Below are 14,620 nucleotides of genomic sequence, written 5' to 3'. Positions count from 1 at the left end.
AGGAAAAGTACATATAAAACTACTCTTCAGTGACTTTTTTTAAATCTTTTTTTTCATTGATGACATTTTAACACCGTTGTCTCGCTCGTGCAAAGTATTTTCTGTGCACCCCCCCCCCCTCGTCGCAAGAAATAAGCGTCGTTGATCACGTTCGCTCAGCTGTTTTCATCGCGTCGCAGAAACAGGAAAAATAATTCATTTCAATAATAATTTCAGGTTACTCGTTTACATGGTTATGCAGCTTCGTCTTTAGAGAGGACGCATTTTTTTTGAGGTAATGCATACTAAACGACGGCTCCACATCTGACATGACAGCTATTTTCATAACTTCATACATTCAGTAGCATCGTTGCCCTCTCGCACTCTGTCTTTTGCTTCCGAAACGATATTTCTGTTAACTAACTGGTGTAAGTGTGTTGTAATAACAAAGTCGGTGTTAACCCTTTTGCTCCAATCATGGGCTTATCTCAATTTTGTGTTGAATTACATTAAGGGTGAAGTTGAATAATATACCACACCACCGTATTGATTAATGTTTCTTTCATTCATGTTTTACGCATATATTCCCCTTGCTGTTTCCCTTTATCTGTTTTTCAAGCCAGTGGCACAATGCGCTCCCTTAAAGACGCCCAGCTAGGAGCCTTTACCTTCTTTGCCTCAGCTCTTCCACATGATGTCTGTGGAAGCAATGGACTCCCTCTGACTCCCAACTCCATCAAAATCCTGGGACGTTTCCAAATTCTCAAAACCATCACTCACCCCAGACTCTGCCAGTATGTGGACATTTCCAGAGGGAAGCACGGTATGGCTTTTTGTCTTGTCTCTTGTAGTGCTAAAATAAAAATGTGTAACCTGTCATCACATTTCATATTAAGCACTTAAACAACTTATCTAAATTGAAGCTATTAATTTGGACTTTCAGTACAGAACTTACTAAAGTGGTGACACATAACATGTTTAATGGCACACTTGTGTTGGATACATGTTTACTATGATTTATGGATTTTGGGAATACCTATAAAGCACATGCCTCTGCTGTGAGCAAAGGGGTTCAAAGTGTGCCAAGGAAATATCACCCACACCACCACCAATACACCCGCCAGGCAGAACTATTGATACAAGGCAGGATGTATCCATGCTTTCATGTTGTATTTATGTCAGATTTTGAGCCTGCCATCTGAAGGTTGAAACTCATCAGATCAGGCAGCGTTTTTCCAGTTTTCTTGTTTCTAGTTTTGCTTATCCTGTGCGAACTGTAGCCTGTTTCCTGTTCTTTGCTGACAGGATTGGCACCTGGTGTTTTCTGCTCCTGTAAGCCCATCTGCTTCAAGGTTCAACATGTTGCATATTCAGCAATGCTCCAAGTTGTTATTAGAGTTTTCTTCTCTGACTTCTGACATCAACAAAGAATTTTCTCCCAGAGAATAGCCACTCACTCAAACCAGCCCATCTGGCACCAACAACCATTGTCATGTTAAAAGTCACTGAGGTCACCTTTCTACCCCATTCTGACGCTCACTTTGAACTTCAGCAGATGGGCTTGACCATGTCTACATGCTTAAATGTGTTGATTTGCTGCTATGTGATTTTTCTAATTAGTTGTACCTAACAAAGTGGCCACTGAATGTATATCTATGTATTTACAAGTGGGAAACATGACATGTACTATATAGTATGTCATTAAGGAGTCCTCCAAACACCATCCTTACATAATGGTTGTGAACATTTGGAAAATGCTAATCCAGAAGTTTTTTGTTTTTCTTTCTGAAATTTGCCTTTCCGACAGCAAAAGTATTAAATGTATTTGTATCTCAACCTTTTATCCTTCTTGCTAGATTTTGAATTAGTCCAGGTGTATTATCAATAGTGACCCTATTGCTGGTTTTAATAATCATTATCTTTTTTTTCTTGCTCTTCAGAACGGCTGATCGTTGTTGCTGAACACTATGAGAACTGTTTAAGCATTTTCCAAAAACCAGAAAACGCACCCAGGTAAAACGACCAAAATTAACCAGACAGTAATACATAAAAAATGTGAATGATTCATTGTTATTTTGCCTTTCTTTACTTTCACTTTTGAACAGTTCCCTTTAAACCTTATTGTTCATAAGGTTTTTTATGTGATGTACACTTTTCAGCGCATTAACAATAAAAAAGGTTTCTGTTTGTGCTAGTGCAGAAAAGGTGCTGCAAATAGCCTATGAGGTTCTTGAAGGCCTGGAGTTTATGAACAAAAATGGTTTGGTGCACCGAGCCCTCGGCCCAAACAATGTGCTCATGGACTGCAAGGTACAGTTTCTATCAAAGTCATCAGGTTTATGCTAGCCTGAGTTACTGTCTAGTTTTAAAGAAATTGAAAAAAAAGGTCTTGCACTCTAATGTCGAGCTTGTCTTTGCAGGGGAACGTCAAGCTGGCAAAGTTCGGCCTTTATCACATGACTGATCACGGGGCAGATGTGGATTTTCCCATTGGGTATGTCCTTTTCTTCTCTTTTTTTCCTTCAGTTAGCTCAGTGTAAAGGGTCAATTCTTCACGCATATCTGGTTTCTGTTAGTCAACAAAAAACAGGCAATTGACCGTAAAAATGATGCATAATTGGCTCATATCCTTTTTCACAGAAACCAGCTTTTAGGGCATCCTGATTAAGGAACTGTAACAGATCTTTGGGCTTTGATCCCAATCCAAAGGTCTTCATGTTCTACCAAGTATCTGTGTAATATCCTTTTGCAGACTGAGAAGAGAAATGATAGCTCATTCCTTTCATGAAACATTTGGCATTGAAAGTTCAATAAATGTAACTGACAAACAGCTTTCGCTTTGAGGAACAGCTGTTTGGACATCATTTATTAACAAGAACAAGAACAACACTTTACATAGAGTAATAATGAAGATGTCATATTAGATATAAAACAGAAATTCAGCAAACGCCCTGTGGGGTTTAAAGCCTTAATTAACTTGCTGTTTATAATTTGTCTTATTTTGAGGCTTATAAAAGTGCAATACGTATCTGCTCTGTCATTTTTGCCTCAGGTACCCATCATACCTTGCTCCAGAGGTGATCGCTCAGGGCTCCTTCCACCCCAGTGACCCTTCCCGTGATGAAGCTCCTCTGCCCTCGGGACCAAAGTCTGATGTCTGGTCGCTTGGCATTTTGCTCTTTGAATTGTGTGCGGTAAGAATTCTTAATAAACATTCATGCAAGATTTTGGATTTTTGTTTAGAAATTCCACCTTAAAATCGAATCAATTGCAGGGCAGAAGACTCCTGCAGAATATTGATATAAGCGAGAGGCTGAAATTCATTTTAACCCTGGGTGAGTACAGTCCGGGTTATTCAGAGTACAGAAATAATTGTGCCTCTAGTCTCGTTTAGGCTTAAGTGGCGATGTTGTTTGTCCTCCTCAGGTTGCATGGATGACATTGTCACTGTCCTTGCTGAGGAACATGGTTGCTTGGATACCATTAAGGTAAACCTAATGTCTGTTTGACCGGCAGCAATGTCATAGCTGGTGTTGTCTGTATGTGTGTGTGTGTGTGAAACCTACTATAACATAAACTCCATAAAAGACATTTTGAATGCTTTCTGTCTGTCTATGGCCAGATTTTGTCAACACATTAAAGTCACAACTATTCAAGATATACTTTCAGCGTTTGCAGATGAAATCAAAGAGAAGTTTAAATATAGGTGTGATCTGAGTACGACGTGAATAAGCCTACTTATGAGTCATGCTGACAAATGTTGTGACGATAGGCAGTTAGGTTTTTGTTTTCTGATAAAAATACAGAGTCATTAAAGTTGGATTTATCTTCACAGTATTATAGTCACGTGTAAAACCTACATTTATCTCTAGGTTGGCTGTGTTTTGATGTCTTTGATCTTCATGCTAATTAGATACCTAAATGTAGGTTCTGAAATCAAAACAGCATAACCAGATTGTACATATATTCAGTCTAGAAATATTGTTGTTTACTCACCTAATTATTTTAGTTATTTGGGTGGTTGATTTCACTCAAATAATTATTGAATATTTTTACATAAATGGTGGAGTTTGTGATTCAAACAAAAATATCTTATATAGGTATGTATGATGATGACCATTCTAAGTGTTCATCAGAGTGACGGACTGTGGAAAGATACTGTACAAATGTCTGCTTGTTTAGTCGTACAGTGCTCTGTAGCGCCTACCAGAGGAGGGGAGTTAGAACAGGTTCTGTGTGGGGTGTAATAGGTCTGCAGTGACCTATCACACCCCACACTGGCCTGTTCGTTTCCTGATTCTGGATTTGTACAAATCCTGAATTGAGGGCAAGTTAGCAGCAATGGTCTTTTCTGCAGATGTCATTATTGACGTCTTCTGCACATTCTGTGGCTTATTTAAGCACTGTCTGTTACATGCAAATCCCTTGAAGTTTTGTAACTAGTACATGCTCATGCTACGGTTTTGTTTGGCTTGTACTTAATGTCACAAATTTTTTTTGAAAGGGTAGTAGATTTTTTTTATCTCAAAAATGGGTCATTTTTAGCATTCAAAGCTAAGCAATGTGGTGGTGTCAAGATATATACATAACTCAGCTTGAGTGACTGTAAATGGGATGTTATTTTCATAAAATTACAACAGTCTGATTCTATTGTAAGGTGTTACAAATATGCTAAAAATAAGTGCTTTCTAGGCAACTTGATAACATCATAAAATCTAGTGTAGCTAAAGACCTTCATGGTCCACAGATAAGGCGTTGTGGAAATTGTGGTTACATAGTTCCTGATGATAGAGGAGGAGTTTATGGACAGAGAAACAAACAAACAGAAAGAGATTTCATGCATTATTATATTTGAAAATGTGACATAATGTAAGTTGGGCACCAGTTTCAATATGGCCAGGGCCCTTTTGTGTGAAGTTTGCATGTTCTCTCAGTGCTTGTACACGTCATTATCCTGGAGTTCTGGTTTCTTCCACCATGGAAAACACTGCTAGGTTAACCAGGTTGTCTTGGCTATGGACACTCTTGAAAAGCAAAAAAAAAGAAAGAAACAATTTAAATTTTTGATGTGTATAATTAAACAACTGTGCAAATGCTCACTAATATTTCTTGACTCTTATTTGGAAGCATCAATGCGGTGTGTCTGTTCCATTTATGACAGAGTTTATCATATTTGTATAATATTTACAGGAGCTGCCTGACAGTGTTCTTGAGTTATTAAGGAAGTGCTTGACCTTTCTTCCATCTAAAAGGTAAATCCAGTTTCTGTTGGATTTCATATCCTATTGCAGGTCATTAGACATTAAGTTAAAAAGAAAATCTTTTTTGGTGTCATGATAATCATGTCTTTTGACTTTTATACATAATATAGGCTAACCCCTGCAGAACTACTGCAAGACCCTGTTTTTAATGGCATCTCCTGCCACTACACACCCTTCCAGAAGCCTGTCAGCCTGTTCTCCTCATCCCTGCGCTGTGCACATCTGGTGCTCCCAGACGACATCAGTGACCTTTGCAAAGGTCTTACCCACTTACACACAAACAAATATGCAGACTTACACAGACACTGAAACACACAACAACATCGGACAGACACAAACCATATGTCGAACTACTTTCCTTTGATTAAAAACCTTAAAAACACTCTTAAAGCAGAACAGATTATCCAGAAATTGCTTTAATTAAGTTTTCCTTTACTAATAAAGTCGTAGCATTGTTTTATCCTCCTTTTCACATACCATACAGTCCTGTATTTAATTCCAAAATCTCTTTTCTCTTCACCACGCCAACAGCTTTCCACTGTTGAGAACATCTTGACAGTAGAAATGAGAAAGTTTTGTTTTTTCCTGCTTTCTAGTTCTGGAAGCAATATCCTTAGATTTACGCTGTTTATTTCATTTGTTGCAGGCCAGATGAAATAATTTAAAAAAAGACTTTATTAGTGTCATTTCCTTTTCAAACAGTCACTACTTTCACCATTTATTTTCATATGTTGTAGAGCCACCTGTGCCGGTTGGGTTTTTACTCTTTTTGTGTGTGTGTGTATGTTTGTGTGTCTGCTATTAGACGACGATGAGGATTACCTGTCGGAGCGGGCCATAGATGAGGTTTATCATCTGTGGTGTCTGGCAGGTGGAGACCTAGAAAAGGAGCTCACCAACCAGGAAATCATTCAGTCCAAACCACCGATCTCCACACTGCCCAAGTATAAAACAACATATGCACAAACACAAAAGACTGAGCGGTTGGCAGTTTTCATTTAAATTTTGAGCCTGTCTGCATCTTGATTGCATCTCCTTTCAGTTTCGTCTTGGAGGATGGGGAGACGTTTGGCCAGGGCAGGGATCGGAGTTTCTTACTCGATGACACGACAGTGACGCTGTCTCTGTGCCAACTCAGAAATGTAAGACCCTAAAATGTGTACATTTCTTTATGAACACTCCTGCACTATCTGCAGCCTTCTTTGATATACTGAAAACAACTGCAGTCATTATGCCACTCTTACTTTTGTATTAATAAGTGTGTTTTTATTAGTTGACAAAATCTTTTAATGTTGCCTTGTTGTATTGCAACTGCAGTCAAATTGCACTTGCAATAGAAACTATAAATTACTATAGAGACTAGATATTTATAGAAACTATAAACCTCTGTTACTGTTTTTACCATAAGTGGTCTTTTTTCCCCCCCAGAGGTTGAAAGATGTAGCCAGAGAAGCCTATTACCCTCTCCTCGAAGACGAGTAAGTGCTCTCAATCCTGAAGTTGCTCTTGTCATCCTCTCCTCCCCTTTAGTATTTTACACCTTACTTCATCATCATATTTTAGCTTGAGAAATGTCATACCCCCCCCTCTGCTTATTTCTCCCTCCTCCAGACAGTCGAGTTTACCCCAGTCCAACAGCAGCAATGAACTGTCGGCCGCCGTCACGCTGCCACTCATCATCCGTGAAAGAGACACCGAGTACCAGCTCATCCGCATCATCCTCTTTGACAGATTGCTCAAGGTCTGGGCTCCATACAAATTCATATGCAGCGCTCGGCATGCAAAAGCATTTCCTCAGTTTCTGTCCTGTATTTGTAGTATTTGTTGTTTAAACGTGTTATTGTTAGACTGGGACTCAATAATGTATTGGTTTGACTTTAGGCCTACCCGTACAAGAAGACCCTAGTGTGGAAAGAAGCCAGAGTGGACATTCCCCCGCTTGTACGAGGGCTGGCGTGGGCTGGCCTGCTGGGCATTGAGGTACAAAAAAAATCATGAAAAGTTGCATTTTTATATTTGTTTGTGGTACCGCTTACTCTCCTTCTTTTGCACAGGGTGACATTCAAGCTAAATATGAAGGTATAGACAAAGATACTCCCATACCAACTGACAGACAGGTACACAGCTGTTTAAAAATGCATGTTACGCCGTATACAAGTGGATTTAATCTTGCTTCAATCAGTCTCTTTTGTCTTTTCGTGCACATGCTTACAGATTGAAGTGGACATCCCACGGTGCCACCAATATGATGAACTGCTGTCATCTCCCCAGGGCCACATCAAGTTCAGACGTGTGTTGAAAGCGTGGGTGGTATCTCACCCTGACCTGGTCTACTGGCAGGGTCAGTCACTTGGATTTCCTTCTCTTGTAACTTGCACTATTTATTATTGTACTGTACATAAATAGACACTAGGTGGTGGTCATGCCACACTTTTCAAATTCCTTGTTAAATTTCTTGACCCTACAGTTGAATTTGTGTGAAGATCATGAGCTGTTCTGATTTGATTTTCACTTCAGGTTTGGATTCGCTTTGTGCCCCCTTCCTATATCTGAATTTCAACAATGAAGGCAAGACTTTTAATGTGAACTCAAGTAGCTAGTATTTTATCTCCATTTTATTTTCATACTTTTCATACTTTCATTTTTATCTGATTCTCTTCCCAGCTTTGGCATATGCCTGCATGTCTGCCTTCATCCCCAAGTACTTGTACAACTTTTTTCTGAAGGACAACTCTCATGTGATCCAAGGTAAGCTATACTTGAGTAATCTTTGCACAACTCAGAGAGTTACTTACGCACTAATAAAATATTCAGTTTTCGTTCTTCGAGCAGACGCTGTTCCATATTATTTTATTACTTGTTGCCATTTCTACCAGTTATCATATGTAGTCAACTGCAAGTTAAGTAATAAGCATTAAATGTGGTCTGAGCATTCAGTTAAGTTCAAAAGCAAATTATCATCGGCTGGCACTGAGCATCAGCCCGTCAGCTCAATGTTGATTAAATTTTGGCTCCATGTTGCTTCTCAGCTCTGAAAACTAATTTCAGTCTTTCTTAATGGAGTTTGCAGCTGAGTCACATCATTTAGAGATAGGGAAACAAATGAAACTGCAAGTGCCTGCAGAGAAATGTCACAGGCAATTCGTACGTGACTGATAAACAGCTGCACCATACACCTCTTGAACTCCATGGGAAATGTGACTATTATCATTTCTTCCCCTGCTAGATGCCCTGGAGAGAGCTGTCTAATGTTTATCTTTCTGGTCAGAGCTCCTTTGTAGATGAACTGTGTGAAGAAATGGGGCTTGCACAGCTTTGTGCAGCATGAGTTTACATTCACTATGTACTGAGGTTGAGAAGGGCTGAAAAGTGGATCAGGAGAGTACGAGCAACATGTGGGTAACACATAAGAGTTGACTAAATTTCAATAAAACTGATTCACTTGATGGAATTACTACACTCAAGCTTTTCGGAGTCACGTTTGTGTATGTTTTTCTTTGATGAACAATACTGCACCACCCCTCATTTCTTTATATTTTGCTTGAAAAAAGAGAAATAGGTTCAGCAGTTTATTGAAACGTGTACAAATATACATAGCAATGCAGTATATAAGGAAAAAACTGAGCCAATAGTCAACATTTGGTATGACCACCTTTATTCTTCAGCACAGCCTGAACTCTCTTAGTCTGATTGCTTTACATATCAATCAATCAATCAAGGCTTTATTCGAAATAGGACCCCCCGACCTTACACACACAACACAGACATCACATGGGGATACAGGTCGAAGATCGGTAGCGTTACAGAAAAAAAACACTGAAATATACACTACAATGGGAAAGTACAAGAAGAAAAAAAGTAAATAAATGTCCACAGCACAACATTATGGAACACATGACAAGCCACAGGGTCGGGTGGGGGGGGGTGAGGAGTAATCCGAAGCAAACACAGCAGCCATTCTGCCCAACGCTACCATTCCAGCACGGGCTCAGACCCGCCGTGTTCCCCAGGAGGGAACAAGCATCGAAGGCGTTTGGAAAGGGAGGGGGGATGAGTGTGCGCATATCAGTGTATATGTATGTGTGTGCGTGTCCAGAGTTCAGCTGAGACAGCGTCCTTCGCCCTGCTAGGCTAAGTAAACAGTCTTCCAGCCAACCCAGGTGGCCTTGCATGGAATGGGAAGGAACAGACTAAACATAGTCGTTATCAGGGTGTTTTTGTTTGGCTGCAGCCTTGCGACCGCAGCTGGCGCCGAAAGGGTATCCGCATGAAGTGATGGTGCTTTTTACTTTAGTGCGAACAGCTCATATGAATTTCAAAGCAGTTCTAACAGTCCAACACTGGTCTCTCAATCTCCCGTTGGAGAGCCGTGAGCTTCTCCATGATGTAAGTAGTCGTCGGGAATAGTTCTCCAGTCTTCTTGAAGGACATTCAAAGCTCTTCTTTGGATGTTGGCTGCCTTTTCTTTCCCTTCTTTGTCAAGATGAGCCCACACTGCTTCAGTAATGTTGAGGTTTTGACTGTGGGGAGGCTTTACCTAATAACTGCTATGATGCCTTCCAGTCAGGTTTTAGACAGAACCACCTCACTGAAACAGCACTGAAACCGCTCTGACCAAAGTGTTTAATGACATATGTCTGAATACAGACAGAATACAGACAGTGGAAAAATGTCAGTCTTAGTTTTGCTGGATCTCAGTGCAGCATTTGATACAGTTGACCACAACATATTACTCAAACGACTGGAGAACTGGGCAGTTCTCTCAGGAACTGTACTAAACTGGTTCAAAACATACTTAGAAAACAGGAAATACTTTGTATCAATAGTTAACTTCACATCTGAGCAGACAAGTATCACATGTGGAGTTCCCCAAGGTTCCATCTTGGGATCCCTTCTGTTTAACATTTACATGCTCCCACTGGCACAGATTATAAAGAACAACAAAATAAACTATCACAGCTATGCAGATGACACACAAATATATATCACAATGTCACCAGGAGACCGAGGCCTGTACAGGCTCTTGGTAAATGCATTGAGGAAATTACTGACTGGTTGTGCCACAATTTTCTCCAGATAAACAAAAACAAAACTGAACTAATAGTCTTTGGTGCCAAAGAAAAACGATTACAGGTCACCAGCGAACTTCAATCTATACACCTAAAAACCACCAACCAGGTGAGAAATTTGGGTGTAGTGATGGATGCAGACCTAAACTTAGAAAAACACATTAAGACAATAACAAAATAAGCTTACTATCACCTTAAGAATATATCAAGGATAAAAGATCTTATGTCTCAACAGGACCTGGAAAAATAGCTCATTCAGAACTCTGCTGCTCGAGTCCTCACTAAGACCAAAATTAGTGGACCACATCAGTCCAGCTCTGAGGTCTTTACACTGGCTGCCTGTCCGTCAGAGGATAGACTTTAAAGTTCTGATGCTGGTCTATAAAGCTCTGAATGGTTTAGGACCAAAATACATCAGTGACCTCCTGACCCAGTATGAACCTTCCAGATCCCTCAGGTCATCTGGATCCGTTTTTTTATCAGTTCCCAGAGTCAGAACCAGACACGGAGAAGCTGCATTCAGCTTTTATGCTCCATATATCTGGAACAAACTCCCAGAAAGCCTCAGATCAGCTGAAACACTCAGTTTATTTAAATCCAGGTTGAAGACTCACCTATTCTCAGCTGCATTTGAATAAAGCACCAAATCCACACTTTTAAGCTTAAATTTCAAAACTTTTATTTTAACTACTGATTTTATCTACTGTTTTTTTTAATCAATTTTAAATCATGCTTTTTATTGTTTTTGTTTTTTTAATGTCTCTGTAAAGCACTTTGAATCACCTTGTTGTTGAATTGTGCTATATAAATAAACTTGCCTTGCCTTTGCTATTGAGGGGAATATTGACTTTCAAGCTCATTAAAATTGTAAAAAATCGCCTTATATACTTTATTTCATTTATGTTTGCATATGTTTCAATAAATTGCTGCACCTATGTTTAATTTTTCTTGCAAAATATAAAGAAACGAGAGGTGGCTCAACACTGTTGGTTGTGTTTTCTACTGGTTACTATAGAGCTTTGTTTGGTCAGACCTACTGTTCTTCACGCCTGTACACTCAAACTACTCAGTACACTCTTTATGGACCTTTTGCCTCTTTTTCAGAGTACTTGACTGTCTTCTCTCAAATGATTGCCTTCCATGACCCAGAGCTAAGCAACCATCTAAATGAGATTGGCTTCATCCCAGATGTAAGTTACCAAGAGTGCAAGTGTTCTGGCAGAGTGATGAAAATAAAAGTCAGCAGTGTAGGACATGCCTGGTTATTAACATTTTTTTTGTTATTGCAAATTTATATTTAATGGCAAGTCAAAAATAGTACAAAAATATTCTTAGTGTCTCATTGCCAGGGGACAAAGAAAATGACCATCCATAGATTGTTACGTATATCTTTTCATAGTCAATGACATTTTTGGTTCCACATCCCCATTTCCAGAATTTGTGGCCAGGGTCAAGTTTTCCCCATAGTCAGCTGGTAATGATTTATACAGCGGCTAATGTCTGCAAGGCACACTTAATGATTGTCCTCTGTCAGGCTTACCTTATTTCTCTTACTTTGCGCCACCTCTCCTCGCCCTTTGCTTTCCTTCTTACGGCTCTGCTCAGACAGTGACAAGGTTAAAGTCTCCACCGTCTCTCCAGGGTTTCAGTTTGTGTGCTGATGAATGTGTGTCATCCACAGCCCGGCCTCTGAGACGTTACCCGATGAAAAGTGGGGTCTTTATCACAGAGGAGTCAGGGATTTAAGTCTCTATTTCCTCAGTGTCTGATATTGCAGCTGTAAAATGGAGCAAGTGAAGCACCAAACTGTGCTTGTTGATTGTCAGAATATGAAAGTGTATGGGGAAAAAAATGAAGCCTGCAGGTGATTTTGCTTTTTTTTTTTTTTTGTCTTTTTAAACATGGTTTTATGCTGAACAGATACCCTGTTGTAATTCTTTTAGTCTTTTGCGCCTTCATTGTTCAGACTTGGGCCTTCCAAAAACTGCTTATCATTCTGGGTTGTCATTTAGAGCATGTACAGTACTACCATTTCAAAGGGGACTTTGTATGCTTGCTTTTGTTGTTAGGCCAGGGCATTACTGGAACACTCTTTGTTGATACAGCTTTCATGCTTGATTTCAGTCCCAGTAATCAGACTTTATATATAATAAACCCCTTTTCCCCTTGTGAACTGCAGAGCACACTCTGAGCTCTTGTTTTACTCAGGCAGTAAATCCATCTGCACTAAAAGGCCGAATGTCACTGCAGTATGAATGGATTTCTCATACATGCGAACCGGAACATGGCTAGTTCAACACACTTTGTCTTTCAGAAAGAAAAAAAATGTTGTGCAAACATGCAGAAACCACAAGTAATCTTTGGAAATGCTGCAGAGGTCCTGGACTCCGCTCCAGCAGAGTCAAATTGCATGTTGCCAGTGGTTTAATTCAGGGCCACTTTCAATTTTGGCTACATCGCCTCTCCTGAGTCTGCCATTTACACCTACGCTAATCCAATCTGGCTGCACTCGCAGTCCTGCTGCTGGGCTGTTGCAGCTGAGGATGAGACTCTGAGTGCAGTGGCTGTCTCGTCACACTTAGGCACACAAGAGGTCCACTGAACAGTCACCAGCTCCCTCGCAATTAGCAATCAGTAAACTGGCTGAGATAACTCCGCTGTTGCTGCTCCAGAGCTTTTGCCGCTGAAATTTACAAAGCCTTGGTGACAGTGGCCAGCAATTGGCAGTTGCTAGAACAGTTGGTTAATGGCGTAATGTGTGTGTGTGTGTGTGTGTGTGTCTAGGTCTGTATCTGTCTGTGTGCCTTATTTCATTTCAATTTTATGCTTTTCCTCCCGGGGAAGTGCAGAGAGTAAATAAGAGAGAAAGAAAGGACAAATGACAAGATCAGTATATTGAGATTCATTTTCATTGTTAGCGTTTTTCCCGTCAACTTATAACCAAAGTCAGCAGTTTGCTCTTTATTGCTGTTTCTTAGCTGTGGAGATACACAGCCATGTGTGCTGCTTTTCTCAGAGATTGATTCATTTCATTTGAGTCTTAGCGTGTTATTTTGAGTTGATGTGTTGAATACTACGCACACATGAATGCTGTACAGTGGGGGAATTTATGTGATTCCCTGCTCAATTGGTAAGTTTGCTCTCTTCCAAAGAAATGAACAGTCTTTAATTTTTGTGCTAGTTTCATTTTAATGGAATGAGAGTCAAATAAGTATTTTATCCCCAAGCAGAACATAGCAACTGGTGGAGAATCCCTTGTTGGCAAGCTCAGTGGTCAGACGTTTCTTTTAGCTGGTCACCAGGTTTGCACACATCTCAGGAGGGATTCTAGCCCACCCCTCTTTACAGAGACTCTCTAAATCCTTTTGTTACTTGCTGCTTGGCAGCTCAAAGCTTCAGCTTTTCTTTTTTGCCTTTTCTTTTTATGGTACAGTAGATGGCCCTGTCCTTTGGCCCCTCAGTGTGGTGATGTCATCCTGTAACCTTAGCAGAAAAAAGTCCAAGAGTAATGTTTCCACCTCTGTGTTTGACCGTGGGGACTGTGTTTTTTGGGTCATACTCAGCATTTTTCTTCCTCCCAGCAAGGCAGGATGAGTTGATGCAAAAGAGCTCGATTTTGGTTTCATCTGGTCCCAGCCCTATTCTCCCAAGTCTTCTGTAAATCATTTAAATTTCTTCCATTTCTGAATAATTGGACCAGCATTTGTCAGCTTCTCTCCAAGCTTCTTGCTGATGGTCTTTGTGCAAGTTCACAGTCTTGTCCCTGACGTCCTTTGACAGTTCTTTGGTCTTACCCACGGTGGTGGAGATGTTGGAATGGATGAAATTAATTGTTTGGACAGGTGTACTTACATATAACAACTTATCTGTAATTGAATAATCGATCAATCGATTGTAATCTGTGTGCAATATGGCCACACAACCTGTGGCAGCCAAAATTCATGCTGTTATGTGTTATTTCTGGATTTTTAGTTGACATTCTGTCTCTCTCCATTCAAATGAAACTACCATAAAACTTAAAGACTGTTTATTACCATGTGTGTGTGAGCAAACTTAAAAATTCAGGAGGGGATCATATCATTATTTTCCTCAATGTATAAGTTATGCTTATAGTCTTATGTCATCATCTTTTTTCTCTTTTCTTTTTCCGCACAGCTTTATGCTATTCCCTGGTTCCTAACAATGTTTACACGTAAGTACTCTTTTTTTTTTCTTTTTTTTTCACCCACAATGCCCTGACTTGATGTGGCACTGAGTGTAATCAAAAACTTTCACAGGATATTTGAAGTCAGGTTTTAGTCTGAGTGCAAA

At 39.9% G+C, this 14,620-nt stretch overlaps 1 protein-coding gene across 2 annotated transcripts in view; it reads left to right on the top strand.

Annotated features, from left to right (window-relative positions):
• Positions 1–4: 4 nt before the first annotated feature.
• Positions 5–14,620, top strand: part of tbck (TBC1 domain containing kinase) — a 54,517-nt gene continuing 39,901 nt past the window's right edge. Inside the window, exons 1-21 of one of the 2 annotated variants that reach the window (XM_085162397.1) lie at positions 5–274; positions 603–802; positions 1,920–1,992; positions 2,175–2,289; positions 2,400–2,473; positions 3,032–3,173; positions 3,254–3,314; positions 3,406–3,467; positions 5,170–5,231; positions 5,351–5,499; positions 6,046–6,184; positions 6,283–6,382; positions 6,669–6,718; positions 6,852–6,981; positions 7,122–7,220; positions 7,295–7,357; positions 7,455–7,581; positions 7,758–7,808; positions 7,905–7,988; positions 11,414–11,499; positions 14,465–14,501. In XM_085162397.1, coding sequence (XP_085018523.1) covers positions 610–802; positions 1,920–1,992; positions 2,175–2,289; positions 2,400–2,473; positions 3,032–3,173; positions 3,254–3,314; positions 3,406–3,467; positions 5,170–5,231; positions 5,351–5,499; positions 6,046–6,184; positions 6,283–6,382; positions 6,669–6,718; positions 6,852–6,981; positions 7,122–7,220; positions 7,295–7,357; positions 7,455–7,581; positions 7,758–7,808; positions 7,905–7,988; positions 11,414–11,499; positions 14,465–14,501 — 1,897 coding nt within the window. In that variant the 5' untranslated portion in view covers positions 5–274; positions 603–609. Of the gene's footprint in view, positions 275–598; positions 803–1,919; positions 1,993–2,174; positions 2,290–2,399; positions 2,474–3,031; positions 3,174–3,253; positions 3,315–3,405; positions 3,468–5,169; positions 5,232–5,350; positions 5,500–6,045; positions 6,185–6,282; positions 6,383–6,668; positions 6,719–6,851; positions 6,982–7,121; positions 7,221–7,294; positions 7,358–7,454; positions 7,582–7,757; positions 7,809–7,904; positions 7,989–11,413; positions 11,500–14,464; positions 14,502–14,620 lie in introns of both variants that reach the window. The other variant, XM_085162396.1, reaches the window with a different exon arrangement.

The sequence above is a fragment of the Neolamprologus multifasciatus genome, chromosome 6, assembly GCF_963576455.1.
Source record: "Neolamprologus multifasciatus chromosome 6, fNeoMul1.2, whole genome shotgun sequence".
NCBI lineage: Eukaryota > Metazoa > Chordata > Actinopteri > Cichliformes > Cichlidae > Neolamprologus > Neolamprologus multifasciatus.
This window is presented reverse-complemented; position numbering and strand designations above follow the sequence as displayed.